We start from the raw sequence: 27,622 nt of genomic DNA, 5'->3' as shown, positions 1-27,622 counted from the left end.
CCAAAGAGCAAAAGTCCTTCCAACACCAACTCTTCATTGAGTTAGTTATCACAGGCCAATTCTGTGATCCCTTTCTGAGCTGGTCAAGTTTATTCCACTAATAAATTTTCTACAATAAAGAAAAAGAATACATGTATCACTTGGCAAGCATGGTGTCTGTATAGTATTTACGTTGTTATCAGACGTGTTGTCAAGGAGAAAACAGTTCCAAGAAACACTGTATGGCAACTGGGTTGCTGGAGTTTCCAGCTGGCTGAGGATTGAAGTGTTGGTGTGTCCTGACTGTGCTGCTGTTGTTCTCTCTCTAGGTGCCACCAACACGCCCCAGGCGGACAAACAAGAGTCCCCTGGGGACAACTTTGACAAGGACGGAGCCATGCTGGTGGACTTCCTGCTGGTGGACGAGGATGAGCACCTGGAGGAGGAGATCAACGCCGAGCTCAAGATCCTGTTTCCCAACTACACACCTAGCAAGGTAAAGGTATGGGGACATTAGCATGTCTTTTCATGTCATGTTTTTAATGCCATTCAGGCCCATATAGAGGGTTGGGACATTTTGCACAATCATGACATTGTACATGATTGTATACAATGTACCTTACCTGCATTTCTGTTACCTCCGGGAAGGAGGTTCACCTCCGACTGGGGTATTGTTTTTGGAGGTATATGTCTGTTTGCAACTGTAACTCAATATCCTTTTCATGGATTTGTATGAATTTTAGTATGTAGGTAGTTATTGAGGTTTTGAAGAAATCTGGCAATTTTGGCCCCCCCTAGCAGTATGTGCTGCAGCATTACATGCCAACACCCCCATTCCTTAAAGTAGTTTGGTATAGTCCATTGACAGCTGGTCTGCCCTGGGAAGTCAGTAAAACAGGTTTGGGGCACCCGGGTGGCTTGGGACTTGTTGAGCATGGACTGTTATAGCACATGATAAGGCCAATGATATGGCATGAAGAAATTCACAAAAGCCTAAATATTTCTCCTTGTCTTATACAGAAGGTGAAAGGCAGCTTCAACATGGCTGGCTCACCCAAGTTTGCACGGAGGGACACCCAGCTGACACTGAACACCCTGGCAGCTAGCGCTTCTGGAGAGTCTCTTGGGCAGAAAAGTAAGACATCCACACGGACTGTTTTGCTATTTTGTTGAACATTACAACAATTACTAACATAAAGATGGTCAGGGGTATTGTATTGCCTTCATATCAAGTCAGTATTAATTTACACTTAGTTGTTCCTCATTATTCTTTCAATTGCATGCAAAGTATGCATTTTGAAAGGATTGTAAGCTTTTGTTGAAATTTTGCTTTCCCTTATTTTAGAAGGAAAAATTTTGATAGCACTTACTTCAGTATAATATGCGCAAATGTACCCTGTAGCATACATGTTCTATAATTCATGCTTTGGTTTCCAGTGCTTTCAGCAGAACAGTTAAGAACAGCAGGATTTCATATGAGGCCTAAAAACCTTCCCTGTTGTTTGAAACATTGGGGTATGTACACAGATATAAATGACCTCTTCCGTTCAGGGTTTGGAGGTGGTGTAGAGGGAATAATTTGACATGAGGGGATGTGGGGATATCGAACAGATGTAATAGACAGTACACACATCATTCTCCCCCTACAGGTATCTCCCTGGCCATGGACAGTCGGCTGGAGGTGGGTGTGTGGACCAGGGCTGATGTCCTGCTGAAGAGGATGGAGTCAGAGGCTGCTGAGTCGTTCCATCACGTGGTGTCAACACCACTGGTACCAACTGGTGAGTCATGTTTAAGTATCCCTTATACCTGTTACTGCATTTTCCATAGCAACAAGACTTCATGAAAACTCAATCACAGTTACTGTCTGCTCATAAGTTCAGTCTTCTTCCGAAAGGAGGCCCAAATTACATCATTGCCCCAGTAGTCCAAACATACAAATGTATGTGTGGTGTTAAATCTATGTGTGTGGCATTATCTTGGCTCTGTAAAGGATTTCTTGTACTATGGACACTGGTGATATGCCAAGCTATCTTGTGGTAAGTACACACAAGTACGCTGAAAATATTACTGTTATGATCAGTTGTTAAGGAGTTCTGAATATGATGTATTGTTTTGACACTTCACAATAATTAGTGTACGTCATAGGAGAATTTAGCACAACAATCCATTGTAATTGAGAATAACTGTGGACTGAACATGTTTCACTTTAAACTCTAAAGCTAAATCTTCCCCCTGCAGGTGCCCATCAGCAGCCGCTGACGGACGACTCCCTGGTGCAGGACATGTTTGTGACCCCCCAGTCCGCCATCAGCTCCCCGCTGGTGCTCAGCACCTGCTTCAACCACCTGTTCGGGCAGCTGCAGCTGCAGCGGGTGCAGCTGGACCTGCTGCTGCAGCTGTGGCTCACCCTGAACGAGAACGGGGAGGGCACCTCCTCCGGGTTTGACTCCAGCAAGGTTCCCACCATCCCACTCAATGAAGGTAGGAGTCGCCAGAATTTAGAGTACACTTCTGTACTATTTTAAGAACAACAATAATTTGTCTGTGCATAGCCCTCATATTTGCTGTTGCTGACTGACTGATGGAGTATCAGGCCAGACAATGTTTGTTATTTGATGTCTTGTATCTTGGCAACACTATGAAGCATTTTATATATCAATCAAACCTCTCTGTAGTGACCACTAAGAGGACTTGTAGAAAATGGTCACACATTAGACAGTTGGCGGCTATAGACAGGATACTTAATAACAACCAAATAGTGTCCACAATGACAAGGTGATCCTTGTGCAGAGGTGGTCACCAGTGCAGGTTTGACTGTAATAAGGTGCAGTCAACTTTCTATTTTTGTCTGACCCAGCCTGATGTTCCTGACCAACCCCTTTGTTTCCCCCCCAGGGTCCATCAGCAGCCTGTTGTCCTGCCTGTCCTGGTTCCCCAACATGCCCGTGCGCTCCTGGTGCCTGGCCTGGAACACCCTCAGCCTCATGGCCAACATCAGGACCCCCGCCATGCAGGCCAGCCCTCTGGACACCTCCGACATCTGGCTGGCCAGTAGCATCATCGCAGATAGCAACATCATCCCGGTCGTCATACGCTTCCTGTCTGGAGCCACTGTACAGGGGCCACCCACGCCTAGCAGCACTAATGTTCAGGTTTGGATTTACCACCATATATTTCAGATTGATTGTCTTGTATGTTTTTGTAGCTTGTATTAATTGATGGTATTGAATGAGCAAAAGTTTGTAGCTACATTGAACACTAATGTTACATGTAAAAGATGACTTTGGGTTAAAAAAAGAAGTCTTAGATACAGAAGCAACTATCATTGAAGTGTACAAGAGAAGGCTGTTTTTCCAGTTGTTTTAGTCTTTCAGGTATAGGGTTTTCATTGCCTTATTGAGTTTTTGGTGTCTTGTGTTATGTGTTTAGTACGGTCCAACGGTAACTCAGGCGTTCCAAGACTTCTTGGTGAGGCTACAGTTGCACAGCAACATGGACAAGTTCCAGGACCTCATGCTGCGTCTGGTGTACATTCTTGCCAGTGATAGGTACGTCTTCTGGGCTTCCTGCTAGTCTTAAGTTTACTGTAGTTGTATTTTTACATGTTCTGTTGAGCATTTTGAATAGATGAACACATTTGAATCTTTTATTTGTGCCGCTGGGAAAATGATAGTGTTGAGACGGAATTTGGCTATATACAACTTAATTCGTCTTTCTCAAGAATCGATTTGAGTCTTTTAGTTCTGTTCTATTACATGTATATTGTGCTAACATGACTGTAATGTTTGTTTCAGGGGAGCGTTCCAGTTGTGCTTGGGACCGTTGGACACCCAGGTCCACTTCCTGGACTTCATTCTTGAGCAGAACTTTGAGTCTGTAGACACAACCACAGCGATGGGTGTTATAGAGTCCATCTCCTCCCTAGTGTACAGCTACATCATGTGTTCAGAGTCCTTAAACTCACGCAGTCAATCCGACAACAGTGTTAGCGCTCGTTCGTGCTTCGGCGGCCTGTTCGCAAGTATATTACGTCCGGCGGACGCCAGGTCCTTGGGGGAGGGGAATCGCGATGTTCTCATGTGCAATCTACTCAAGCTGGTCAAGACGCTGGTCAAGATCCCGCTGCCTCAGTCCAGATTGTTCCAAATGACCCACAGGACTCCCAGCGTGGGCGCCGAGGCAGAGGGGGAGAGCAACAACTCCACAGAACTCATCATACAGACCAACTTTTCCGAACTGAACAGAAATTCCACAGACTCTAGCAAGCTTGCCACCACGCAGTCTCCGGGACTGAATGTCAGCGTCAGTGCGTCTGACGAGGAGAAGTCTGAGTCTGGTACGGGATCCCCCGAGAAGAAACCGAAGTTCACGTCGTGTTCACACGTGACAGAGACACAAGGCTGGGAGAAGAAGCAGAAGTGTCTGGCAGACCTGGTTCTGGGTCACTCCAACACCATGGCCTACCTGCTGTCAGCACTCAGTGGCTGCAATAGCAACACCATGGCTATGATAATAGGTCAGTAACATAACTCTGTAGTAATTTTAGAAACATTTTCCTTGGGAGCATTTCATTGCTCTGTATCAAGCTGTCACAGGGACATTAACTTTGCCATGATTTCTCTTAGCATGCTTAGTATGCACCTCTTAAGGCTTTCTCAATTTCACGCCATATCTGTTTGAAAATAATTTGAATGAAGTATAACTTCCTTTACTTGGCATGCAAGGACTGATTAGCCATTCCCTAAGACTGAAGTTCAGGTCCTCATCAAACACGATAGATGAACATCATAAACATCACTTATAATTACACAGTGTACATAGTGGAACAAAAGGCAGTTTATCCATTTTCCATCATATCTATTGTTCCTACAGGAAGCAGTGGTCTGCACATCACCATGAATGACAGTTTTGCCACCTCGGACCCCCTGTCCGCAGGAGACGGCATCTTCATGATCCTCTGTGCCCTGAACAACAAAGCCACACAGATAGAACTGGTGCTGCAACCAATACTGCAGGTACATTACCGTAGCAGTTAGTTCACAAATGATAATTATGTGAGCTATAATTTTGAATGTGCTATGTATAGAAGATGAAATGAAAGCAGGATGACTGTATTAAGCTGAAGGAAAGGAAAAGGAATACATTGTGGCTTGATGGATCACAGCTTGATAAGATTACAGAAATTTTGAGCTAATTTTTAACCTTTTATGACCATGTTTGTCTTAAATATATGAAAACTTTGACAACTTTTTTATTACAGTACATTCATTTTTTTTTATTACAAAGCAGTGTCTGTTATTGGTGTACATTACTACCTATGATCAGGTTTATGCTGTGCTTGTTCATAGTGTCTGACCAGTTCATGTATTACTGTTCTACAGTACATGTCCTGTGGGTTCAGTACACAACAAGGTTCCCTAACCATGTGTCAGCTGTCTGAGCCACTGCTGTGGTACATCCTTCGTGTGCTGGACTGTGAGAAATCCATACGGGCGTTCAACGACCTGGGTGGGTTGATATATGTATCACTCCAAATTCAGTATATGCTATACAGAGCTAATAACAGAAAGTCCTGTGATGACTCCTGATCTGTAAGAATAATTACACATGCTTCCAGACATTGGAAATCAATGATAGTACAAGCCTTGATTAGTAATGAGTCTTGGTTGTCTCTGGCAATAGTTTGACTTTCACATACATGTACCTCTGGCAGAGCAAGCATTTTATACAGCTATCATATAGTAATGTTTGAAAATGGAAAGAAAATAATACGACTTAGATTTAGGAGCTTCAAGTCCTTGTTGATTTCTTCCAGGTGGTATCCAGGTGATCTGTACCAACCTTGTGCGGTCCAACCGGTCAGCCATCAACACCAACCCCAGCCTGGTGTCCACCATCATGCGCTTCCTGGACAGTGGGAAGAGTCTGAAGGCCCCTCCCCTGGCCCGGCCTGTGGCTAACACTGATATGGACAACATGGAAGGCCTGCACAACTTTGCACCGCTGGGTATGCTATGGCCGTGTATTGTTTTTTGGTAGGAAGTGAGATCAAAACATGGAAAAAGTTCTTAGACCTTGTGATTTTGTGTACCTTCTATGATACACACAATCTGATCTACTTTTCATATCTATTGGAAGAAAGATTCATCTATCAGCAAAGCATTAAACATTTAAAAAAATTTACAGGAAATTTGCAACATTAGTACATGTGACTATTGGACAGGGAGAGAAACCCAAACTTTCTTCAACAAATTAGTAAAACATTGCATTACATCATGTGCATGCATGTCATTATATTTATATGTTTGTTTGTGTGTCCTCCTATAGGCTCCATCACCTGCAGCAGCCCCTCCACCCAGCCCCCTGATGTTCTGATCCAGGCAGCCCCTCCGCACCGTCGGGCTCGCTCAGCGGCGTGGTCCTACCACTTCATCCCAGACGAGGTCTGGTGCAACCTGACCATCAACCTGCCAGTGGCCATCCTACTGAAGGAGGTGCACATACAGCCCCATGCCACTTCGCTAGCAAGTGAGTACTTGTCCAACATTAGTCTTAACCACACCATGTGTAATGTATATCCCACCTTACTACCAAATAAAAGCAGTTTCAAGTAAACAGGGAAAATAATCTTATTAACCTACTGCTTCATCTGCAACTCTGCCAGTTATTATCTTATTGAAGGAGGTGCACAGTTCTATGCCACCTCACTTGCAAATAAGTACCAGTAAAACATTAGTCATTGCCCATACCATAGTTATGGTAAATAGCAGTTCTAATAAGCAGGGGTGAGGTGATAATCTTATCAACCTACTGCTGTATCTGCAACTCTAGCAGTTGTCCATTCGACAAAATAAAACAGTCCTCCTGTTTTAAACGTTACTGATCTCCATCTATCCCCAGCCTCTCCATCTGCTGTGTGTGTGGAGGTGAGCCGGGATGGCTCCTCCTTCCTCCCCGTCAGCAGCCCTGTCTCCACCAGCGGCCTCACCTTCATCAAGCTGGTGCTGCAGAAGACTGAGATCGCCACGGCGATTTGCCTCAGGCTGAGGCGGCCGAGGGACTCCTCCTCCATAGGCCTGTCCCAGATCCTACTGTTCGGGCTCACGGCCTTCGGAAACACGGCGACAACCCTGGTCAACAACCCGTTTGTACCGACGGAAGATGCAGTGTCCAAATCAAGGTGAGGGTTGGGTCCTGCTGTTCTCCATTTTTGTTTCACTGCCAATTTGTCTTTGCTAATACATTGTTTATGTACCGGTAACCGCCATTAACATTAATCCACTGGATTACATAAATATGCTACTTTGAAAAACAGTGTGTTTGGGAGATCTCTAGTGCAACACCCCACAGGTATGCACAGTTTAAATATATATTATACTGGGGGACATTGGATTGGAGATCTTTTTGTATGTATCTTCTCATGGTGGCGTCATCTTTCCAAACGATATGAAAGTATTTTGCACTCTATAAAGACATTTTTCTGGATGCACACAGCAGAAATTATTGGTGCTAATGCCATGTACTCTTGCATCATCCTGTTTCAGTGTTGGCTGGCTGAGGCTCCTGCACCACACCCTCACACATATCCAGGACATCGAGGGGCTGATTGCCACAGCTGCAGCCCCCACACCCAGCCTCATGACCACCTGTGTGGCCCTGCTGCTGTCCCCGCATGCTGGGGTGTATGCCTGTAACATCGAGGCTGTGCTGCTGAAGATCGGTCTACATTCCACAGAGATGGGTCTGGCCCTTATAGACATCCTATTGAGGAACAACTCCTGCTTTCAAACTGAACACGGTGGGTGTATACTGTGGTAAAAGTTAGTAACGGTAAAGTTACATTCGTCGTAGGCTGTCGTGCAATTTTGATGTTGTTGAATTTTCAAGCAGGATGTGGCAGAACCAACCACCGACAAAGATCTAAGACAGCCTTTTCCATAACAAGACAGCTGAATTTGTTTGACATGTGCATGACTCTCCCAAGAACATACGACGATCATACGACAAATGTAACTAGGGACGGTAAGGTTTTATTAACAAAAATCTCACCATAATGATTACTTATGTAACTAACCATTATCTAGCAGAATCATACATTTCCCCTACGTTTTGTTGAATGCAATGTTTATTGTTTTGTTCTATTCCAGAGTCCCCTCCAAGTTTGTTAGGCAGACAGAATGGCATCTCCTCGGACTCCACAGTAGACATTGTGTACCAACTGGGTATGACACAAGACCTCGGAACAGAGCACAGGTATGGTATACATGTAACATTATACATTGATCCACTAACGAAAATGTCTGTACAAAGCAAAAGTAAAAAAGTGTTATGTTATAATACCTGCTATGGTCTCTTAAGAGTAGCTATTAACAGTTGAATGGTACTTTTTGAGAACAGAGCGTCTATCAGAACAGCTTCGTGCTAGAAAGAAGACTGTCAGCCTGCAGATTATCAAGTGCATACTGTCCAGCTTTTATACCACAGAAGATTGCTGATATTTTACTTTGTATCCTGTCAATGCTCATTGTGAAACTTTTGTCCCCACAGAGTACAAGCCTTGCTGTCCTGGCTGGGTGACACAGCTCGAGTAGCGCTGAGAAGACACAGCTGTATGTCCTTCCGTGGGTCCATGGCCACCTTGAGCAGTGTGGAGCAGGTGCTGAGTACACCATCACCTGCACATATCCACTGTGTAGCTGCCATTGTGTGGGCCAGCTATGAGCTGCCTGTGCAGTACAATCTACTGGACATCCTCTCACAAGATTTCCTCAGGTCAGTTTTGCTTTTTAAACATGTCTCATTTGAGGACGTCTACATAATGTTACAGATATGTTTAAGTGCAGAGTTAGTGTTGCTTTCTGTCCTTTTATACATGCATAACCAATGCAATGTTACAATCAGAATGAATTACCCCACTTAGTCCAAAGTAACTTATACTCTAGCCAATAAAGTAGTAAGTAGAGTAAAGTAGCAAATAGAGTAAAGTAGAGTAGATTAGAGTAAAGTAAAGTAAAGTAAAGTAGAGTAAAGAAGCCAATACTCCAGCCAAAGTAAAAATTATACGTTTTGTAGCATAGGTTGTCCCTGGAACAACAAAACCAGCATCTGCAAAAGAAGCAGTTTTTCCCCCAAAAATAGTTCTCAAATCATGCCACTTTTCCATTCTTGACCATTCTTGTCAAAGTCATGAACAGGTGAGGTTCAGATGTAGCATCTCTTTTTCTGTTAGTCTTGTGAAATTGTTATTTGTTATGCTTTCCAACAGCTCCATCTACGAGTGGTCCATGGTGCTGGATCTGGGCTCCCCGCTGAAGAAGTCGGTTGACTCCCTGATCTGCTCCGTGTGCCACGTGAACCCCCGCTACTTCACCATGCTGCTGGAGTGGATGGGCATCTCCCTCAACATGGCCGCCTCCAGCGCCAACTCCACGGATGACAACAAAGACAGGAATGCCTCCATCTCCGACGACACCAAGGAGGCTCACATGGACCACTTCGACAGTCCCATGCAGACTATCCCCGTGCAGGACTTCAGCCACCTCGTGCTGGACGAGAGCCATCTCAACACGCTAGCGTTCGCGTGCCAGGCCCCGAAAGCCGTCACCCAGCTGCTTGACTCGGGCTTCCCCGCCATGCTGGCCCAGGGCTTGTACGAGTTCTGCACCCGGGAGATCCAGAGGTGCTTACGGCAGGACGAAGAGCCCACCTCCCCCCGCAGGGACCCCAACACCTTGTGCATCACCACAGACCTGGTGGCTCCTGTCCTGAACTTCCTGGCGAGTGTGGCGATGGACAATGTGATGAAAGACTGGCTGGGCGGCATCCAGGGAAACATCTTCTGGCCATGTCTACTGTCCATGCTATGCAACACCGCCCCTCCCTCTCCTGCTGTCCAGTATTCGGCATCCTCCAGCGCATCCTCACAGAGAGCGTCGACCAACATGCTGGGTGGACAGCACAGGACTGCCATTGAGAACGCCACCATAGCGTTCTTCACCTCGGTGATGTCCTGCCACAAGGAGAACCAGCAGCTGGTGTCGACCGTGCTGTGCAGCGTCATCAGAAACCGGAGCGAGATGATACAAAGCCTCCCTGCTAGGGGCCACGGCACTCACAACCTGGTCATCTCAGGTTTCACTCGGAGGTAAGTGTTGACTGACAAAATTTCCGAAGTGATTTATTTAATAGACAAGGTTTTTGACGTACTGAAGTAATTTTAAGTCTTTTATCTATTAATTTTGCAATTTGATCAACTTCTCAGTGTTGAAGCTGCTGTCCTCTATAACTACTGGTCAGCTGCTTACTGTCCACAGCCTTACAGATTACTGGCAGCAGCCATGTACATGGTACAGTACTATTTTCTAAGAGCTTGCGATTGCAAACTTTTGTGTTACACAAACATCTACTTTGTTCCTCCCAGGTTGTTCCTACAGCTGATGCTGGAGGATGAGAAGATCACAGTCTTCATCCACTCCCCCTGCCAGCTCTACAAGGGCAAGTCCAACGCCACCGCCGGCATCATCCAACACCCCATGTACGGGGCAGGGCACAAGTTCCGCACCATCAGTGCAAAGCTGTCCTCCACATGCAGTGAGGTGCTGTCTCTGGTCTCAGGTTAGTCTGGCTTTCTGCATGTATTTTGTCTGTAATTTACTATGACTTAAATCTACAGCAGTTGAAAAAGGTGCGCAACTATCTTTAAAAAAAAAATCCAACTCAGTTCCCCACAAAATAAGGCTCATGTAGAGCCACTCAAATGTTTTGGGTTACACTAAGTGGATTATGATGAGAGATGTCTGTTCACCTATGTCTTGAAAAGTTTAAGTGATACAGGTTTTTATTGTGATAAGTTTAAGTTGTGTGTAAACAATTACTTACATTGTATGCCTTCAGATAAGGTAACATGTCTCCTAGACATCCAGTAAATATCATTCTCCTATAGGTCAATTTCTAAAGATTGTCCTGCAACTGTTTGTGTCTCCTGTCTCCCTGATGACGGTGCCAATCCAGAGACTTTGCAATGGTGTGTTTTACAGATGCAGGTACTTTCTTGTTCCCAGACACGCCGTCTCTGACCCAGAAACTCCTGGAGACCCGTGAGGAGAAGATCAAGGTCGACGAGGAGGTCAGCAAGTCCAAGAAGAAGGAAGGGGCGCAGGGAGAGAGCAGCTCCGCGGAGAGCACGGAGAACGGAGTGGAGGGGGTGGAGACGGTCACGCTGGCTGCAGGTCAGATGTTTGCCAAAGGTGCATTTCAGCAGTGCTGCTTTACCATTTAGATGGGATGAAGGAAGATAAAAAGAAAATATACAATGACATTATCAATACTGCCAGTGGAAGAATGCTTTGTATAAACAACATGTGCACAGACTTACTCTATTGCATAGTGCAATGATTGATTGCTCTCCCCTGAGTCCTTTTGCTGATTTGTTTTGCTTGTGTAACAATATATTTATACATCAACTAATGATGGACAAACATCATCACAATAGAGTTAGATAAAACTCATTGTTAACTTGTTTCTTGCAATGATTGGTTCCTTTAAGTTTTGGTGCTAGAACCCAGACAGATGTAGTGAGTTAGCATTCACTTACTGTAACATTCACTTACTTCACACATTTCTTTTTCCAGGCCTGAAGTCTAAAGCTAAAAGGTCTGACTCGAAGAAGGCCACCCCTCCCCGACCTCCCACTCGTAGGGGCCGCAACCCTCCGCCCACATCTGATAAGTCAGCATCGTCCCTGTCGGCAACCATGAACATCCCTGTCTTGTCTCTGTATCACAAGCTGCTGCCAGGTATGTCGCTCTTTTCTGTAATGTGCTGTTATTTATAACATGTCAGTCACATTACGAAGAGCTTTTAAGTGACCATGGATACGCAGGTCAAAAGATGCAGATGCAGTCATCCTCAGCTAAGGTGAAACATGATGCTTTTTCAAGTAGCTAGTGGTAGCGCAATGCGGCTTTGCTATGACTCACTCATCTACATGCTGCATACATAAATCACCATACTGTAAATAAAGTATAGAGTATGGTAGCTTTGAGTTCTTTATGGCCTTTGCATTAAACCCTTCTGTTGCAGTAGTACATTGTTTTATTAGCGTCTTTCATTTCGTCTTCCTTTTCCAGATGACAGTCTGATATCGTCAGTTTCTTTACATTGTACAAGCAAGTAAAAGCATGTTCAGTACAAATCATACCACAAACATGACCTGCTTACATGTACCGCCCTCCCCCAGGCCAGCCCCTACCATCCGACATGACCCTGTCCCAGCTGGTAGTACTGCTGCAGGAGCGTGGCATGCCGCAAGGCTACCCCTCCCTGGACTTCACCATGAAACTGTCTGCTAAGAAGGTCCCCACTGTCAAGACGGACAACAGCAAGAAGCTCAAGACAGAAAAAGGTGCCGGAAGTGTTGTTAAAGCAGGTCTGACAAAGATAAGATATGCTGTTCACTGTAAATGTCTTTCCATAAGAGTTTTGTGTTTGTCTTTGCAGAGCAAAAATTCTGTGTAAAGCAAAGGATTTTTCGACTTTGGTAACTCTTTTGAATGGAGGCATATCAAAGAGCAGAGAGTTTTATTGGACTCAAGGAGAATAACCAAAAACGATCAACATCATTTATACAAGATGAAAATTTGTTCTTTGGATGACATATGAATGATGAGTTGCAACTTATGTGAAACGTATGTGAAACATGAAGAACAAGGGAAGTAAGGGTTTCAAGAATGATTCTGAAAATATCAGAAAGATGCTTTCAGAAATATAATGCAACCAGAGATGTACCAAAGTATTCTTTATCACCATTCCAACTACTCAGTGAGTCACTGTGATGAAAGACTGTTTTTGTCTTATTTGAACAATAAGAAAAAGGACCAAGATCTTCCTCTTATCTGTCCTGGAATGTCAGGCTAGTGTTGGTGAAAAGTTGCTCACTTCTATGAAACACCATGGCACATCTCTGGTAAAGAAAAGAAGCATAGCTGTAGTGGCCCTCCTCAGCTCCATCATTGCCATTTGTGCCAGTTGCTCAGCTGTCGTGTTCTCAGGGTTTTCACAGAACACCAGGGGCAGGCATGGAAACAAATTTCCTTACGTTTTTGTAAGTCATGGATATCACCAAAGGTCCTTGAATTTCAAGGGAATTTGAATTCAAAAAGGTTCAGATGTGCTAATATGATATTGTATTGAGTAGCTGCTCTGGAAGTGTCCTAACCAGTGGCTGTGGAAACCCTGTATTTTCCACACTCCTCCATGGCAGTCACCATGCACTGTTGTGTCCCTGTCATTTTGCAGACTCAGAACCGGAGGGTGAGGCCAGCCAGGCACCCCTGGGTAATTCATGCATGCTGCTTTGCTAGGTCTCCCAGAAGATGCACCAATCTAGCACTGGGTTTCATTTAGATCCTTGCAGTGCCTAGTGGCACATTGGGCAGCAAGTTTCCTTGCAGTTTCAGTAGCAGCATATATTTTTGCTAGCCCTTCCCTTTAACGTGCTAGAGGCACCTCAAACACGTGACCCCATTTTGCATCTCTTCCAAAAGACGGGTGCAGCCTCAACAGAGATACCCTTCCCAGAGCCTCACATTTACCAATTAATTGGAGCCAGGAGCCCAACTGTGCTGCCATACAGTTGAGCTACAGGGACATCCCTGGAACTGGGTTTAGCCTAAACTAAATGATGACAATGAGGATTATGTACTAGGGAATGTCCCTGTCTTTAAACGTCAGCAGTCTTCTGTCCAATATTTCAGTAAAACCTTGTAGAGTACCCGACAGAAGTAATTAAATTTTCACTCAACAATTTTCCCCAGTCTCTTCCAATCATGCTTCTATCTGATTAAAGCCCAGCGGACAGGTCAAATAGGAAATTCATGGCACTTGGCATAGCTCTAAAGAACTTGTGCTGACAAACTAGACTGCCAATGTGTCAAATTATCTGCTGTGTGGGCAAAGACAATTCCCTGGCACAAGTTACATATTAAGAGTACCTTGCTGAGTCTCTTAAAAACTTAATGAATATCCTATGCTAGATTGGTGTATTCTCTTGTGACTGTTATAGCAACTAGCAACTTGTAAGTTTTCCTCTATGAAGTGTAATGTGTGACTGGATTGAAATATTTTCTTACAGAGTTGTGAGACTTGGTGATACTAACTCAACACTAGTCATTATGTAGAGGTTATTCAATAATTGATATCCTTGTTGATTAAATTGCAGCCCATTTTGAGAAAATCTTTATTTTGACCAGGCAATCTGATGTCTGTCCTATAATTTTAAGTTATCTGTCATTCACAGATATAAATCTGCCTGAGTAAAATGCAGTATGACTCAGATTACATACATGTAGTTGTTTTACATAATGGTTCTTATGCTTATTTGTCACTTGACTGTGAAATCACAAGGCAAGTCATGGCTATGATCACTAATCTGAGATCTTCTCCCTGCAGACCTGAACTCCTTCCCAAACGCCTTTGAGGAGAAAGAGCCAAAGGAGACACCTGTGGAGTTGATACCTGAGGAGATCCTCCTGGGAACCGCCCACCTGCCGTCTCCACTCCAGGTGTTTGCCGGGATGGGCGGACTGGCTCTCATCGCTGAACATCTACCTCTACTCTACCCAGAGATCACCAGACAGGTGAGAAAATGTTGTACTCTGGTCTTTCTGCTTTATTACCCACTTATGCACTGCTGTGGGGCTATATTGTTGTATGGTTAACATCAATTCTTATAATTCTGCTCCTTATCAAGACACGTACATGTATCTTTGTACTCTTTGACCCTTGCGTTTGAGACATTCTGTATTGTGTTTTATTCATAGGGACTGGTAGATAAAGGTTCAATTGTCTCTGTGTTACTGCAGGTTCAAACACCCTGTGTGGGATCAGGCTCTGAGAAGCTGGGTGACAGTGACAAGGAATATCCCATGGAGTGGGTTGCAGTGGATCAAACAGGGGAGCTCACCTACGAGGTAAGTCTGTGCTGTCTAACTCCTAGTTCCACTTGATGTGGATGATTTGACGACTCTGGAAGAACTAGATAGCTGGATTATCCCGAGATACACTTTCTTACTTGAATTCTGTTGAATTATACTATATTACATATACATGAATGAAGACATGTTTGATAATTGTGATTATTTCTGCAGATTCCTGAGCAGGTGACTGTTTCTGGTTCAGACAGCAGTAAACCGTCAGCCCCCAGGCCAAGCGCCCGGGCTCCCCCCGCCATCCCTCCCCACTCCCTGGCGGCCTTCGGACTGTTCCTACGGTTGCCGGGATACGCGGAGGTTCTGCTGAAGGAGAGGAAGAGAGCCCAGTTCTTACTGAGGCTGGTGCTGGGAGTCATGGATGATGGAGATGGAGGTGAGCAATGGAATTTTTCAGAAATAGAATCTTATGAAATAAGTCTAGAACTTTTAGAGAAAGACCCATTATCCTGTGAGAAATCATCATAATGAAATCTATTTCCATGATAAAGGAACTATAGAGCTAATGAACCATCTTAGAAACTTCACTAAGATATCAATTCAGAGCTTTGGTTTAAAAGCCGGTAACTCCAGTTCTTCGTCCAGTCACTGACGAAAGACAGCAGATGCTGTCTGAAATGTCTGACCGTTTCCAAATTTTGTCCAGTTTCTGGAGTAACTGTTATTTGGTATAACTTATTACCTGGATGTCTAACCTTCATCAATGTATGGATTAAAACACCTTTTTTCCCAATTTCCAGGTCACATCCTGTCCTCCCCCATCGCCACCTCCCTCCCCACCCTGCCCTTCTCCGTGCTGAAGCAGCTGTTTGACTCGGCCCCCCTCACCACGGACGACGGTGTGCTGCTGCGCAGGATGACCCTGGAGATCGGAGCACTGCACCTCATCCTGGCCTGCCTGTCTGTACTGAGCCATCATGAACCCAGGGTGCAGGTTACAGGCCTGGCGCAACCTGAGGTAACGTGTTTTGTAGACTGTATAATATGTGTTTATTCTTCAGCCAGTTCAACTTGATGTCAGATTCCATGGGAGCATTCTACTCTTTCAGTTCCTGTTCCTATATACATGTACCTTTACGTCCCAGATCACATGCAGCCCAAAGACTATTTTACTCACATTGCTCCCTGAAAGTGAAATACAAAATGCTTCTGCTGGAAATTCAAGTCACAGCCACAGAAGTAGTTCACTGCAGCAGTAAACACTGATCCAGTGGCTGAGTATGGTAATTACCGATGTATTTAATACATGTACTTTGTCTGGACAACTGTAACCGTATTGTGACATGCTGCATATAGATGTTGCAGTGTGCTAAAAGTATCAGTTCAGCATTGTTGGCATGTGTGTTTGATGATGGGCGGAGGAGTTCATGTTGTTTTCTCCCCTAACCCAGACCTCTACTGGACAGAATGGGGAAAAGCCCAGTGAAAAGCCGAATAACGGCAAGGTGTGGATTTCATTCTCTGTCTAGTGTTGGTTTATCTTTAGATGTTGATGAAGAGAGGGAGTTGGGACCATGTCTTATTCATGGTTCATGTGTTAGACTATTTGTGTGCGTGTGTGCGTGCCAAAAGCTTTGCTGTTGATTAAACATAATTGCACATAAGGAGGAGTCATACTATATAGCCTGCCAATGTCATGTTATTCTCTAATTGGATGATGGCGGTTAGATATGACATGATAAACAGAACTTGTATGACACATCATGTTGCAATGCAGCTTTACTGCCATATATTTGCCTATATTATATATAAACAAATGTAGATCCGGAATGTTTACTAGGATGAAAATTTGTATTTTTATCAGCAAAGAATCATAAGTCCCATTTTGTTTGCATGAAAATTAATGATTTTAAACATAGAAATTTAATTTTTTTTACCTGTTTGTACATGGTTGTATCAGATGGCTTTTCTAGCACCTTTACTATGCAGAAAAACGTTTATGGACCAGTATCAATTGCTGTAGTATTACTGCATTCGGCTGCTATCTCTGATCTTTGCTTTGCCATCTTTTGATGTCCTGATGCTGACTTTATTGTATTGTTCCATGCCTTACATTTGCTGCTTTGTACACTGGTTGCATTTCATAACACCAGGTTCTATTTACATAACAGATGGGCAAGCTGTCATAATTGTAATGTACTACATTTCTTCAGCTTTTACTTCACAGTCAATAGTTGCTATTGCTTAACTGTTGCTGTAACAAGTTTGCCTGATCTTTTTCAGCCAGTTCATTGCTGTACTTGTATTATTGATGTTTCTTAAAGAGCTTTAGCGATGAATAGAATTAACTTTCAACTCTTAAATGACCAACTTCTCACTGCTTTAATATGCTTAACAACAAACTTTACAGTGACTATTGCCTGTGAGTCGTCGAAAATCTTCAACACTGTGAACGTGCATAGCTGGCTATCATTTTCCTTTAACCTGCTCTATGTTATCACACACGATTGGCCAGGTAGGACATGAGTAGTAGACAGAAAGGTTTAGGAAGGATGCCATTTTTGTTCAGAAATTCATGTAGGGATTGTTTTTTGAACCAATGGTCTTGTGTCCATAAAACAAGTTGTCCTGTTGTGGTTTTGTTGTAGATCTTCCCGACAGCGCAAGAGACATCGACCTCAGCCCCAGAGACTGGTCAGGAGAAAGGCCAGCTGTACTGGGCTAAAGGCACAGGGTTCGGGACGGGGTCAACGACCTCAGGCTGGGACGTGGAGCAGGCACTGACTCGTCAGCGTATGGAGGAAGAACATGTTACCTGTCTGCTACAGGTTAGTTAAGTTCAAGTGCTTCCCACACCAGAAAGTGTGTAGGGCTGTGCACATCTCAGTTTCTGTAGCCCTAGGTCACACAACTTTGTGCAGTGCGCTAGTCCACTGTTAGGGGTGTGGGTTTAACTGCCATACTCTTTCCTAAATGCTGAGTGCTGAGCAGAGAAATCAGTATATTCCCTTTTTTTTAAGTCGTCAGTATTACTCGGCCTGGGATCAAACTCACGAAGTACCAAATTAAAGGCAAACACCCTACTCACATGGCCATAGCACTGGTGTGCTACAGGTGGGCTCTCAAACTTCAATCAATGCCTGAGTAGTGTCTCAGCATGCTGATTGACGTGGTGTCTTAACACAAATGGCAGCCTTGTCACCACACGCCATCAATGGCAATGCCATCACCATCTTTTCCATTATAGTCTTTACTACATTAGCCATTCACATTCTGAATCTGGTACTGATTGTATGCTTGGAAATATATTTGAGCAAGTACAGGTATAGGTAGAAACTTTCTGTATTGAATTTTCGGAAGTTGAAATGAAAATGTACATCAGAGCTACAATGTATGAATATCACATTTCTTCCCATTTGTGATACATACACACTGATGGCCTTATTCATAAGTAGGCTGTAAATGTGGCATACAAACCCCATGTACATTACGTGTTGCTTATTTTTGCTGATCTTCTGATGACAATAAGCCCGATGTTCGCAGGTCCTTGCCAGCTACATCAACCCTGGAGGAAATGTCCCGGAGGAGGAGGGAGAGGAGGGGGGACAGGTGGAGATGTTGTCTGTGCAGCAGACTGCCCTCCCCACCATCATCCCTGAATTACTCAGCCACTCCTGTCTCATCCCAGCTCTCTCATCTTACCTCCGCAATGACTCAGGTAGGAGCAACTTTCCAACTATATCACAGTTTTGTATTCTATCGCAGAACAAAGTGTGACACTCGTCGTTGTTTGTGGTATCGACTGAAAGATTCTCACTTGTGATAGTACTCTCGAGCCTTTTAGAAAGATAGTCTTGATGCAGCTAATGTGACATATATATGCTGATACCAAATGTGTTTGTTGTTATCTCATGCTAGACAAGTGCGCTGCAATGTCTGCGAAGCTTTGACTGTCTGTCACAGAAGTCCAACATAGATAAGCCTGAGTCAGGTACATCAATAACAGCTCTGCCTGGGGCCTTGTAGGACTGTGTTATCTCCTGTAGTTGGCAGGCCTTGCCTCTTTGATTAAGCAGTTCTCAAGGACAAGGAAAGTTAAAGTCGATATTTTAGTCATAGTGTTCTTGTATGTATATTATAAGCTTGTAGTAGGGTTTATCCCATGGTAATGCATTATTTCCTTTGTGTAAGTGTAACTTATGTTTCATTGCTGTGGTGATGGTTTGCATATCTTCAACCCACAATGATAGTTCCCCCTCCATATAGCTTCATGTGTTTTGAAGTTTGATTAGCACAGTTTAACACAGGAATGATTAGCACAGTTTATGACTCAGTGTTAACCATGGTGCTGAAAGTCGTGATGTTGTGTGATCAACTGGAGTCAGCGGAAAGCAGCCATCACACATACACTTGATTAGTTCTTGCCAAGAAATTGACCCTCAAGTTTAAAGATACCTTCCTGTATTTGAAGTACCTGATAACATTGGTGCTCACCAATCATTGTAAAGACCCTTTTATCATGGCGTGCTGTATGTTTGCGATTCAGCATTCATTTGTTCCCCCTGCATGTCTAGACACCAGCATAGCCAACAACTTTTCATCACTTAAGTGCTACATACCCTTTGAACATGGCCCAATTCTTGGGACTGTCTCCATTCTGCCTGCTTGATCAAGTTTGGAGTAAAAGTATTGAGGTCTTTGGTTTTACAGCACTTTGTTGTCTTCCAGGATGTGGCACTTCATAGCTTCTCCTGGCATGTGCTGGGACTCCTCTTGAATGTTAGAGAATGTGTCAGTTTTGTACATGTTAATGTTCCTGCAATCCAAAGTGTGGATACTTTGCTTTTATCATCACCGTTGGTTTGAAAATTATGATGTAGGAAAGTCGGAAAATGTTTGCTATGATTGAGATAAATGCTGTTTTGTAGAGTAACATTCTCTTGAGTGATGAAAATACCATTGTGAATGTCATGGAAACTTTGATGAATATGGACCCTTAACAACAACATTGATCTTAGGTGGTGCTCCAATTAGTTTTCAATAGTTTTTACATTGTATTTCTGTCTCACAGTAATTGGGACCACATCTCATACTATAGCAGAATAATTACCACATATATTGGACAAGGCTTTAGATATAACAGATGGCCAGTCTTGGGGCAAGTGACAGGAAGGTTTTGTATGTGTAACATGACCAAAAGGGTTAGCTGGGGCTGAGAACTCTTGAGTATGGTGCAGTTTCAGCATTTTGTCCTTTTTATTACTTCCGCAGCTTCATGCCGCATGTACTAATCAAGTAATCAAGATTAGTGTGTATTGAACTATTATTTTATGTGTGTCAGGAACCATTCTGATTGAAAAACTAATGACGTTGAGTTTACTTAACCCTCTTCAATCTCTTCTACAACTTAGATTTGAAGTAATTGGATGTGATGTAATTCGACTGTGGACAATAAACCTATAACAGTTTTGACAGGTTTGTGAGTTTTGTGAGACTTTCAGAGCAGCGTGTCGGGTCACAAGGTTCTTGATTGACACTTCTGTCTCCTGTAATAGGTTTATTTCACTTTTGTTACATTGAGATGATGGGATGAAGGGGATTAATGAGACCGATTGCTAGATATTCTGACTTAATAGAATCAATCTATTCTGTTGTGCAAATCAATCTAGGTCATCTCCAATACTTCTTCTCAGCCACTCCAATACGTCACTCAGGATCTCCAATACTGACGTCAGTACTTTCTGCAAATGCACATATTTTGATTTTCTCATACATGTATAAACTGGTAACAGTTTGTTCGTCTAGTACGGCTGTGAGTGTCACTTCTATACATTTGCGTAAGTGCACAGTATTGAACACTGTCTTACTTTATTAAAACTGGCAATCGAGTTGAATTCATGATTTGTATTATGACATGTAGCTATCTTCGCTGTGAATTCAAGAAACTTACAATTTTGTTAATTACAATATTATTATTACTTCTTAATAGTGTGTTCTATCCAAAAGACCTTCTTTTACTTGGCATTGGAGAGATACATGTGTAGATCTCTATGGCTGTCAAGCTATTAACCTTAATTACAGTTTTGATGGATGAGAAATACTCCTGATTGCTGATCTTTCATCAAGATAGAGGTAACCGCAGATCTGTTGTGACTGAAGTCTTGATTCCCGCACCTCAGGGAAGGGCCAGGATTTAACAGGTCTTTATCCCAGCCTCCAGGATTATGGATGTTCTACCTTTTATTTCATTGCCCATTAGCACACTATACAAAAATACCATGATATTCCAATTGCTTAAGGATTCCTGAAGTACAAGCAGTACAATAATTTGTTATAGATTTTAGCTGAGGTTGTCCCGTCATCAAGATGTTTCACTAAACATTGATTAGAATATAAATGTTGCCCAAGTTTCTGCACTTAGGAACCTGATGGTGTGTTTTACGATCAGTTTATCACAGTTTCATTTTGTTCGATGTGTTGTTGGTTGCCTCAATGGCAGAGTCGTGTCCACAGTTTTTTTACTTATTTCAGATACTGATTTCGATAGCCTATAATGGGCTGTGTCATGTTGAGAAGGAACTTAAATGATTGTAAATCAAAGATTTCTGTACATAACAACTGGCTTGACACCAGACTGTATGTATGTGAGGTACTTTGCTGTTTGGTAGTCGACAGGCAGCTTCTGTGAAATAAATGGGGTGCCTTGCAAATGGCCCGATATCATATCTGTGTGTAGTATCCTCCTGTCCTGTAAGGCAACATTCTGGAGATTGAAGACTCCTTCGCTGATCGCAAAATATGTGAAAATCTATACAAAAATGCAGGAAACACATTTTTCATGTACCACTGATGCAGTTTGTCCTTCACTATAATGCAGGCTCTTTGATAGTCATCTAGCCAACAGGAAATGCTTGAGGTCATTTTGCACGCCATTATTCCATAAATTGTTCCATGGTTTCCATTAAGATATTGACATATTGATCAGGCATACATGCAGCTAGGAATGTGTTTTTACCCTTTTCTTTGAGTGTTAGTATGTAGGGCTAAATATTTTCAGTACTGATTGTTTCCATTAATAAGAAGTGAAGCACAGTGTATATGCTGCTGTAAAAATAGCATTCGTCTCAAATCTTCGTTTTTGGTTTGTATAAATGAGTAAGTATTGTATACTATGTTAAGTGCTCAGTGTCACTGACGAAAAGTAGTGGAGGCTCCTTGAACGGTCTGACCGCTTCCAAAATCATATCCAGTTGCTTGAGTAACTACATTGTACTATTAGGCAAAACCTATATCATTGCTATAATTGTATCACATCATTCTGTCTGAAACTGCTGCCAAGTTGCAGATCGAATCCCTGCTGTAGCTGCCCCTTTCTGGACATAGAAAGCCAATGCCAGGGATGGACAATTTGTAGCATCACAGTGCAGATTCCTCTTTTCTAATTCATGGGAAAACATTAGAAACTACATTGTCTAAACATTGAAAGAGCTGCACTGACCTTCTGGAGATGCACTTAAAAGATAATCCCGTTTCCCATTAATGACACCATTTGTATCATTAAAAATGAACTCGAGATCGAAATGAAAGGGATCATGATTTATTGTACTTCCAGCCATGACAGTAAAACAGGGCGAGATAGAGACATTGAAGGTGGGCTAATGGGTGCTGTAACTAGATAAAGACAATGTCTGCAGCAGAACTGATGGTACAGCATCATGTTCTATGTCCTCCTCGACCCCGTGTTCCACCATGAGTGCCCTCTCTGCACATCAACAATCCCATTAACCCTCAGCAGTGCAGGTTTATAGGCAGCACTGGCTTTAATGTGCTGCTTTGTTCTTGACCCAGGATAGAAATGCACTCTTCAGGGCCTTTACACGGGGTCATTAGAAGAACATTGCACTTATGAAAGTTATGTCATAAATCTCCTTGGTACTTGTTATATACTACTATGTACTTGTGGCTGAAGGGGCAACCCAGATGTTTAAAGATTACATAAATATCAAATGTATGTGCAACTGCAAAGAAAGGTCAAGGTCAATATGAGAAAGTTAGAATTTGACTCAGTTATTTTGCTATTAGGCCTTCCTTATTAGTTACTTGTTTCTCAATGGCACAGCCTCTTCCTGGAGTGTGTTAAGTGCACTTTAACAACTAACATCAGGATTGCTCAGCCTTTGATTTTGTATCGGCCATGTGTTGCACAACTTGTATATCTGTCAGTTAGCTAGAGGGCCACTGTAAATGGGAAGGTCATTCTGCATGTTGCCATATATGTCAGGCACTGCCATGTATGCTGAAAGCTATGTATATTAGCATGGCAATCACTGGTAATAATTATTGATTTCATCAAAACAGCATTTTGGGTACATGCTCACTGTGAGTGTGAAGTGATAGAGTCTTGTATGATGTGTTGATAAATTTCAGCTTTTCAACAAAAAGAAGGGCCAGGGCATAATAAGATATATGGCGTCCCAACAGTGAATTTGAGGAAATAGAACAACCCATTTATGAATGATTGAAATGTTGTACACAGAACAAAATAGAAAGAAAAGGGAGTCAAATTCTTGAACTACTATAGGCAGCCAAAGTGACAGTTTCTGATATATAGTTAAATCTCACACAAGTATGGAGTATCTGAGATGTTATCAGTGGTATATATAAGTTATGGTAGTGTCAACAGACATTGACTTTCTGATGAAAAATTCATAAGACTTGAGAAATGATATATCCGTACCTGTTGATGGCATTGATTTTGATCTCTGCAAACCAGAATAAAATCATACCGGTCCTCAGAGCTTTGCCCAGGCTACACTGATTCAACCCTCTTCCTGTGTGACTGTAAGCAAAGTTTGTTTGCGTTTATATTATAGTAGTGTCCTATATTCCCATTGAATTTGGTCAGATTTGTGCTGTTTTTTTCTTACACACATTGTGGTAGATGTTGGGACAGTTCTATGGAGTTGGCTAGAGGGGGAAAGGACTTACATGTTTAAGGGATGATAGACTCACCAAGATAAAAAATGGTTACTTGTTGGTTATAACATACTGTACACATACCTCACTAGTTTTGTTTTGATTCTGTTCTGTCTGTTACTGGTCTAAAATACTTTTGTGACCTTCCAAAGTAAACCCTATGAATAGTTTGCTACATTTTGCATATTTCTTTGGCATGGAAAAGAAAATAATGGCACAGTATAGAAGTTTTACGGCCCCTCCCCGCAAAATATCTTCTCTAATTTCAGTTCATGTACTTAGTATCCATAAATATTTGTACTGACCCAGCGTGGACCCATATTACTCTTGCTTTTCTTGACAATGTGCTGAGAAATAGTTACCTCCTGGCAATTTACCAGGAAATCACTTACCTTGAAGCATGGCCATGCGCATTGGTAAATGATCCATGGTTGTATTAGATAATGTGTGACTTATTGCACAGAACTGATCCGTGGCCAGAAGGTGCTGCAAATCTTTCCCCTTTATTCTGCATCAGGCTGTAGCCCTGCCAATCATGCTGTTGTCATTCACATCATAAGTGTCCCAAATTCATAGGTTGAGCATTGGGGGAACGGGTGCCAACTGCACTGGAAAATTGATAACCGGTTCTGAAAATAACACGGTGGCATTGGGCGTACAAGTTACATGCGTTAATGGGAGAGTTGTGCATATTTCATGTAGTTTGGGACTTTATTGCTATTGACCTGCTCAGTCAGCTATTGGATTGGGAAGGCTGCCCAAACAGGTAAATCTGCAGTTGTCAAACTCCACTTTCATAGCCTTCACTGTCTTCATTTTTAATTCCAATCAAAGTTGCTGTTTTTCGCCTTTTGATGTGACTAAATTCTATTTATGATACAAACAAATTTCAGTGCATGATGCAGTCATGAATATGTATTTGGATTTGTTGTCCAGGAGTATGCCAAGAGTTGTAGTCTCCTGTGGAAAGGGGTTATTCTTGGTCACTGGCCACATTATTGCAGTGTTTTCCACGTGCACTGTGCCCACTGGCCCAAACACTCCTTCTTTCACACCCACTCTTAAATCTTTTACCAGTGCTTTGTCAGACTGTGGCATGCACCGTAAATTCCATGGAAATTGCATGTTGTATATGATGAAATGGTGTAGTAATATCATCAATATGTTGGAGGCTGTGTGTTGGCAACTGGGTGCTGATGAAAATTTACAAAACCATTGTTATCTTCAGTTCATAAGAAGTATTGCTATTATTTAAAGAGTTCTAATTAAAAGAGACAACTGTAGGTAAGTCTACAGGAAAGAGTTGTCCATGGGGAGGTCTCGGGGAAAATAAAGCATAAACTTTGATTGCCTCTCAAGATACATTATATGAAATAGTGTGTAACCTGGTGTCCACACAACATTGTTTAAGCTAGCCAAATATTATTACATATCATATGTCTGTCCCAGGTGCTGAAATACCAGCTGCTGTTGAATTCATGGCATTAAATTTTCTCCTTAATTTCATGGACTTGCCAAATATTATTACATATCATATGTCTGTCCCAGGTGCTGAAATACCAGCTGCTGTTGTATTCATGGCATTAATTTTTCTCCTTAATTTCATGGACTTAATCCTTGTGCTTATTGATGACCTCAGCAGATAAGAGGGCAGAAGCCTGATCAGATGCTTGCCACGTGAAGTTTATGGTTAGTGTCAGTGGTAATAATGAGTTGAGTTCAATAAGCTGCTCTGCCACAAAAATGCAGCTGTAGCTGTGATTATGCCATATGATCATCACCAAGATATTTTTTAGGTCTCTGTTTGTATGTTGCTCTTTCACTGCATTCTAAGCTAAAAAAAAATTGTCACAGTTATCTTTCTAATTTCTTGTGCTTTCTAGTTTCGTGATGCCCATATCCTTGCATGTAGCCAATGTCGTTTTATGTTATACATAAAACATGTCTGGTCTTGTGTGGTGTTTTGACTCATGTAGGAGCCTCCATCTTTCTCGGCATGAATAATGCCTTTATTACATCGTGAGGATATCATGCTGGCTGGAACTGCGGCATTGTTGGAGTGCCTTTCCTTGTCCCTGGAGTCCTGGGGCCTGTCCTGCAATGAATCACGAGTAATTAAGTTTGACAACTCTGGGCCCTGTGCATTAGCTAAGGCCTATCAACAACAGGAAAGTAAAAGTCCCCTCAGGCACCCCTACTGCACATCCATCTGGATCAATTCTCTCACACAAGGCTTTAGTCCTGAACCTGTTGGACGTGTGCTTTATGAAAAACACCGGCGCACCTGCCCAACACTAATATGCTAGAAAAAGATTTATATCAGGACACTTATCATTTCTCCCAGAACTCCTCAAGTGAGACTGTGTGAGACTCATAGTTGGAACGTTGGCACTTTATGTGGAGATGAAGGCTTGATTAGCTTTTTGAATTATTGTATGGTAGCTTTATTAGTTTTTGTAGCAAATAATCCTTACATATCACTTTGTGATTAGGGAAAGCAAGAACAATTTCTTGGCAGAACTGGATGATTATAGGGTATTACATTTGTGATTTTACATGCTTCCGGTAAAGGCAGATAATGTAGCGTGCATATTATGGATGTCGTTATTGGGATATCTATCATTACCATTACTATTTTCTGCTGAATCCATTAGCAGGTTTTAATGACAACAGATCACAGTTCATGTTACATAACCCAGTAATGTATAAGACTCCTTCCTGGATAAATACATGTACTGTGTGCTGGGTCATTTAGTTTTGTACAGTTGACAGGAATATTTTTAGAAATTGTCCAAATTACCACCCCCAATGTATTACATTCTGCATTTCTTCATAAATACTGAACTTATAGCATAGAATCCTTCCAGAAGTTTTCTTTTCCATCAGACTGTTCAAGATAAGTTTCTGACCTTGTCAAGTGATGAATGAAGCTCTGTTTCTCTAGCCACAGATTGTCATATCTTATTCTTAGCCCCCCATCTCCATTATCTAGTTTGAGATTTATTACCATGTCTATGCAGCTAGCATGGACAGTTAATGAGACCAAGGTGTGTGGTGATGTTCATGTACAACTGTTGGATGTTTTGAAATATGGGCCATCATGTTTCCGGAAAACACAAGGAATCTGCATTGTCTCTTTCCATGACCTCTGTCTTTTCTCCTGTGGTTCTTTACATGTCAGATATTCGTGAGATCCTTTCCCCAGGGGCTACATGCAGGCTTGCTGGCATCACTGACTAGATTACAAATATTACAGACCAAGATGCTACATATGATGTATACTTCTACTGTCATCTCTGAGGCAACATTGGTTTGCTTCGCTTTAAACCTCTGCGGCAACGTTGGTTTGCCTCGCCGCCTTTAACCTGTATAGGGAAACTACAAAATGTAGGAGGAAATTGAAGGAGGCAGTGACAAATGGGCGAACAAATGGAAAATAATGATGCCGTCTTGTTTAACCTGTTCCTCAATAAGGTCATTCTGAACTGCATCTGTAGTCTAAACCACAGGGTTCTTTAGATTACACTTAGGTCCTTCCTGAAAGTTTAATCTTTTGAATGTGGGCGTATGTTGTCCAATGTCTCAAGAAATCATTTTGATGACCATGTAAGTTTTATTGATAACCAACAAACAATGCCCACTGATCTCCCATGACATCATTACTTCTGTTGGACGTTGACGTGGTGTTCTGCCCATTAGTAAAGAATGCTGTTCTGCTGTTTTCCATACGGACAAGA

The 27,622-nt window shown here is 42.5% G+C and overlaps 1 protein-coding gene across 11 annotated transcripts in view; it reads left to right on the top strand.

The window, feature by feature from the left end:
• LOC136433516 (baculoviral IAP repeat-containing protein 6-like) overlaps positions 1 to 27,622 on the top strand; it is a 114,289-nt gene that overhangs the window by 44,889 nt on the left and 41,778 nt on the right. For 6 of the 11 annotated variants that reach the window (XM_066425814.1, XM_066425811.1, XM_066425805.1 and 3 more), the window contains 28 exons: positions 309 to 481; positions 1,000 to 1,114; positions 1,629 to 1,760; positions 2,221 to 2,463; positions 2,878 to 3,134; positions 3,412 to 3,530; positions 3,777 to 4,498; positions 4,855 to 4,997; positions 5,364 to 5,490; positions 5,798 to 5,989; positions 6,310 to 6,510; positions 6,883 to 7,162; positions 7,527 to 7,780; positions 8,130 to 8,235; positions 8,530 to 8,754; positions 9,248 to 10,126; positions 10,403 to 10,596; positions 11,019 to 11,228; positions 11,613 to 11,777; positions 12,221 to 12,385; positions 13,279 to 13,317; positions 14,431 to 14,618; positions 14,844 to 14,951; positions 15,129 to 15,345; positions 15,710 to 15,927; positions 16,361 to 16,414; positions 17,558 to 17,737; positions 18,453 to 18,627. In XM_066425814.1, coding sequence (XP_066281911.1) covers positions 309 to 481; positions 1,000 to 1,114; positions 1,629 to 1,760; positions 2,221 to 2,463; positions 2,878 to 3,134; positions 3,412 to 3,530; positions 3,777 to 4,498; positions 4,855 to 4,997; positions 5,364 to 5,490; positions 5,798 to 5,989; positions 6,310 to 6,510; positions 6,883 to 7,162; positions 7,527 to 7,780; positions 8,130 to 8,235; positions 8,530 to 8,754; positions 9,248 to 10,126; positions 10,403 to 10,596; positions 11,019 to 11,228; positions 11,613 to 11,777; positions 12,221 to 12,385; positions 13,279 to 13,317; positions 14,431 to 14,618; positions 14,844 to 14,951; positions 15,129 to 15,345; positions 15,710 to 15,927; positions 16,361 to 16,414; positions 17,558 to 17,737; positions 18,453 to 18,627 — 6,081 coding nt within the window. The remainder of the gene's footprint in view (positions 1 to 308; positions 482 to 999; positions 1,115 to 1,628; positions 1,761 to 2,220; positions 2,464 to 2,877; positions 3,135 to 3,411; positions 3,531 to 3,776; positions 4,499 to 4,854; positions 4,998 to 5,363; positions 5,491 to 5,797; positions 5,990 to 6,309; positions 6,511 to 6,882; positions 7,163 to 7,526; positions 7,781 to 8,129; positions 8,236 to 8,529; positions 8,755 to 9,247; positions 10,127 to 10,402; positions 10,597 to 11,018; positions 11,229 to 11,612; positions 11,778 to 12,220; positions 12,386 to 13,278; positions 13,318 to 14,430; positions 14,619 to 14,843; positions 14,952 to 15,128; positions 15,346 to 15,709; positions 15,928 to 16,360; positions 16,415 to 17,557; positions 17,738 to 18,452; positions 18,628 to 27,622) is intronic. The other 5 variants (XM_066425806.1, XM_066425808.1, XM_066425807.1 and 2 more) reach the window with 5 other exon arrangements.

Source organism: Branchiostoma lanceolatum, chromosome 4, assembly GCF_035083965.1.
Source record: "Branchiostoma lanceolatum isolate klBraLanc5 chromosome 4, klBraLanc5.hap2, whole genome shotgun sequence".
NCBI lineage: Eukaryota > Metazoa > Chordata > Leptocardii > Amphioxiformes > Branchiostomatidae > Branchiostoma > Branchiostoma lanceolatum.
This window is presented reverse-complemented; position numbering and strand designations above follow the sequence as displayed.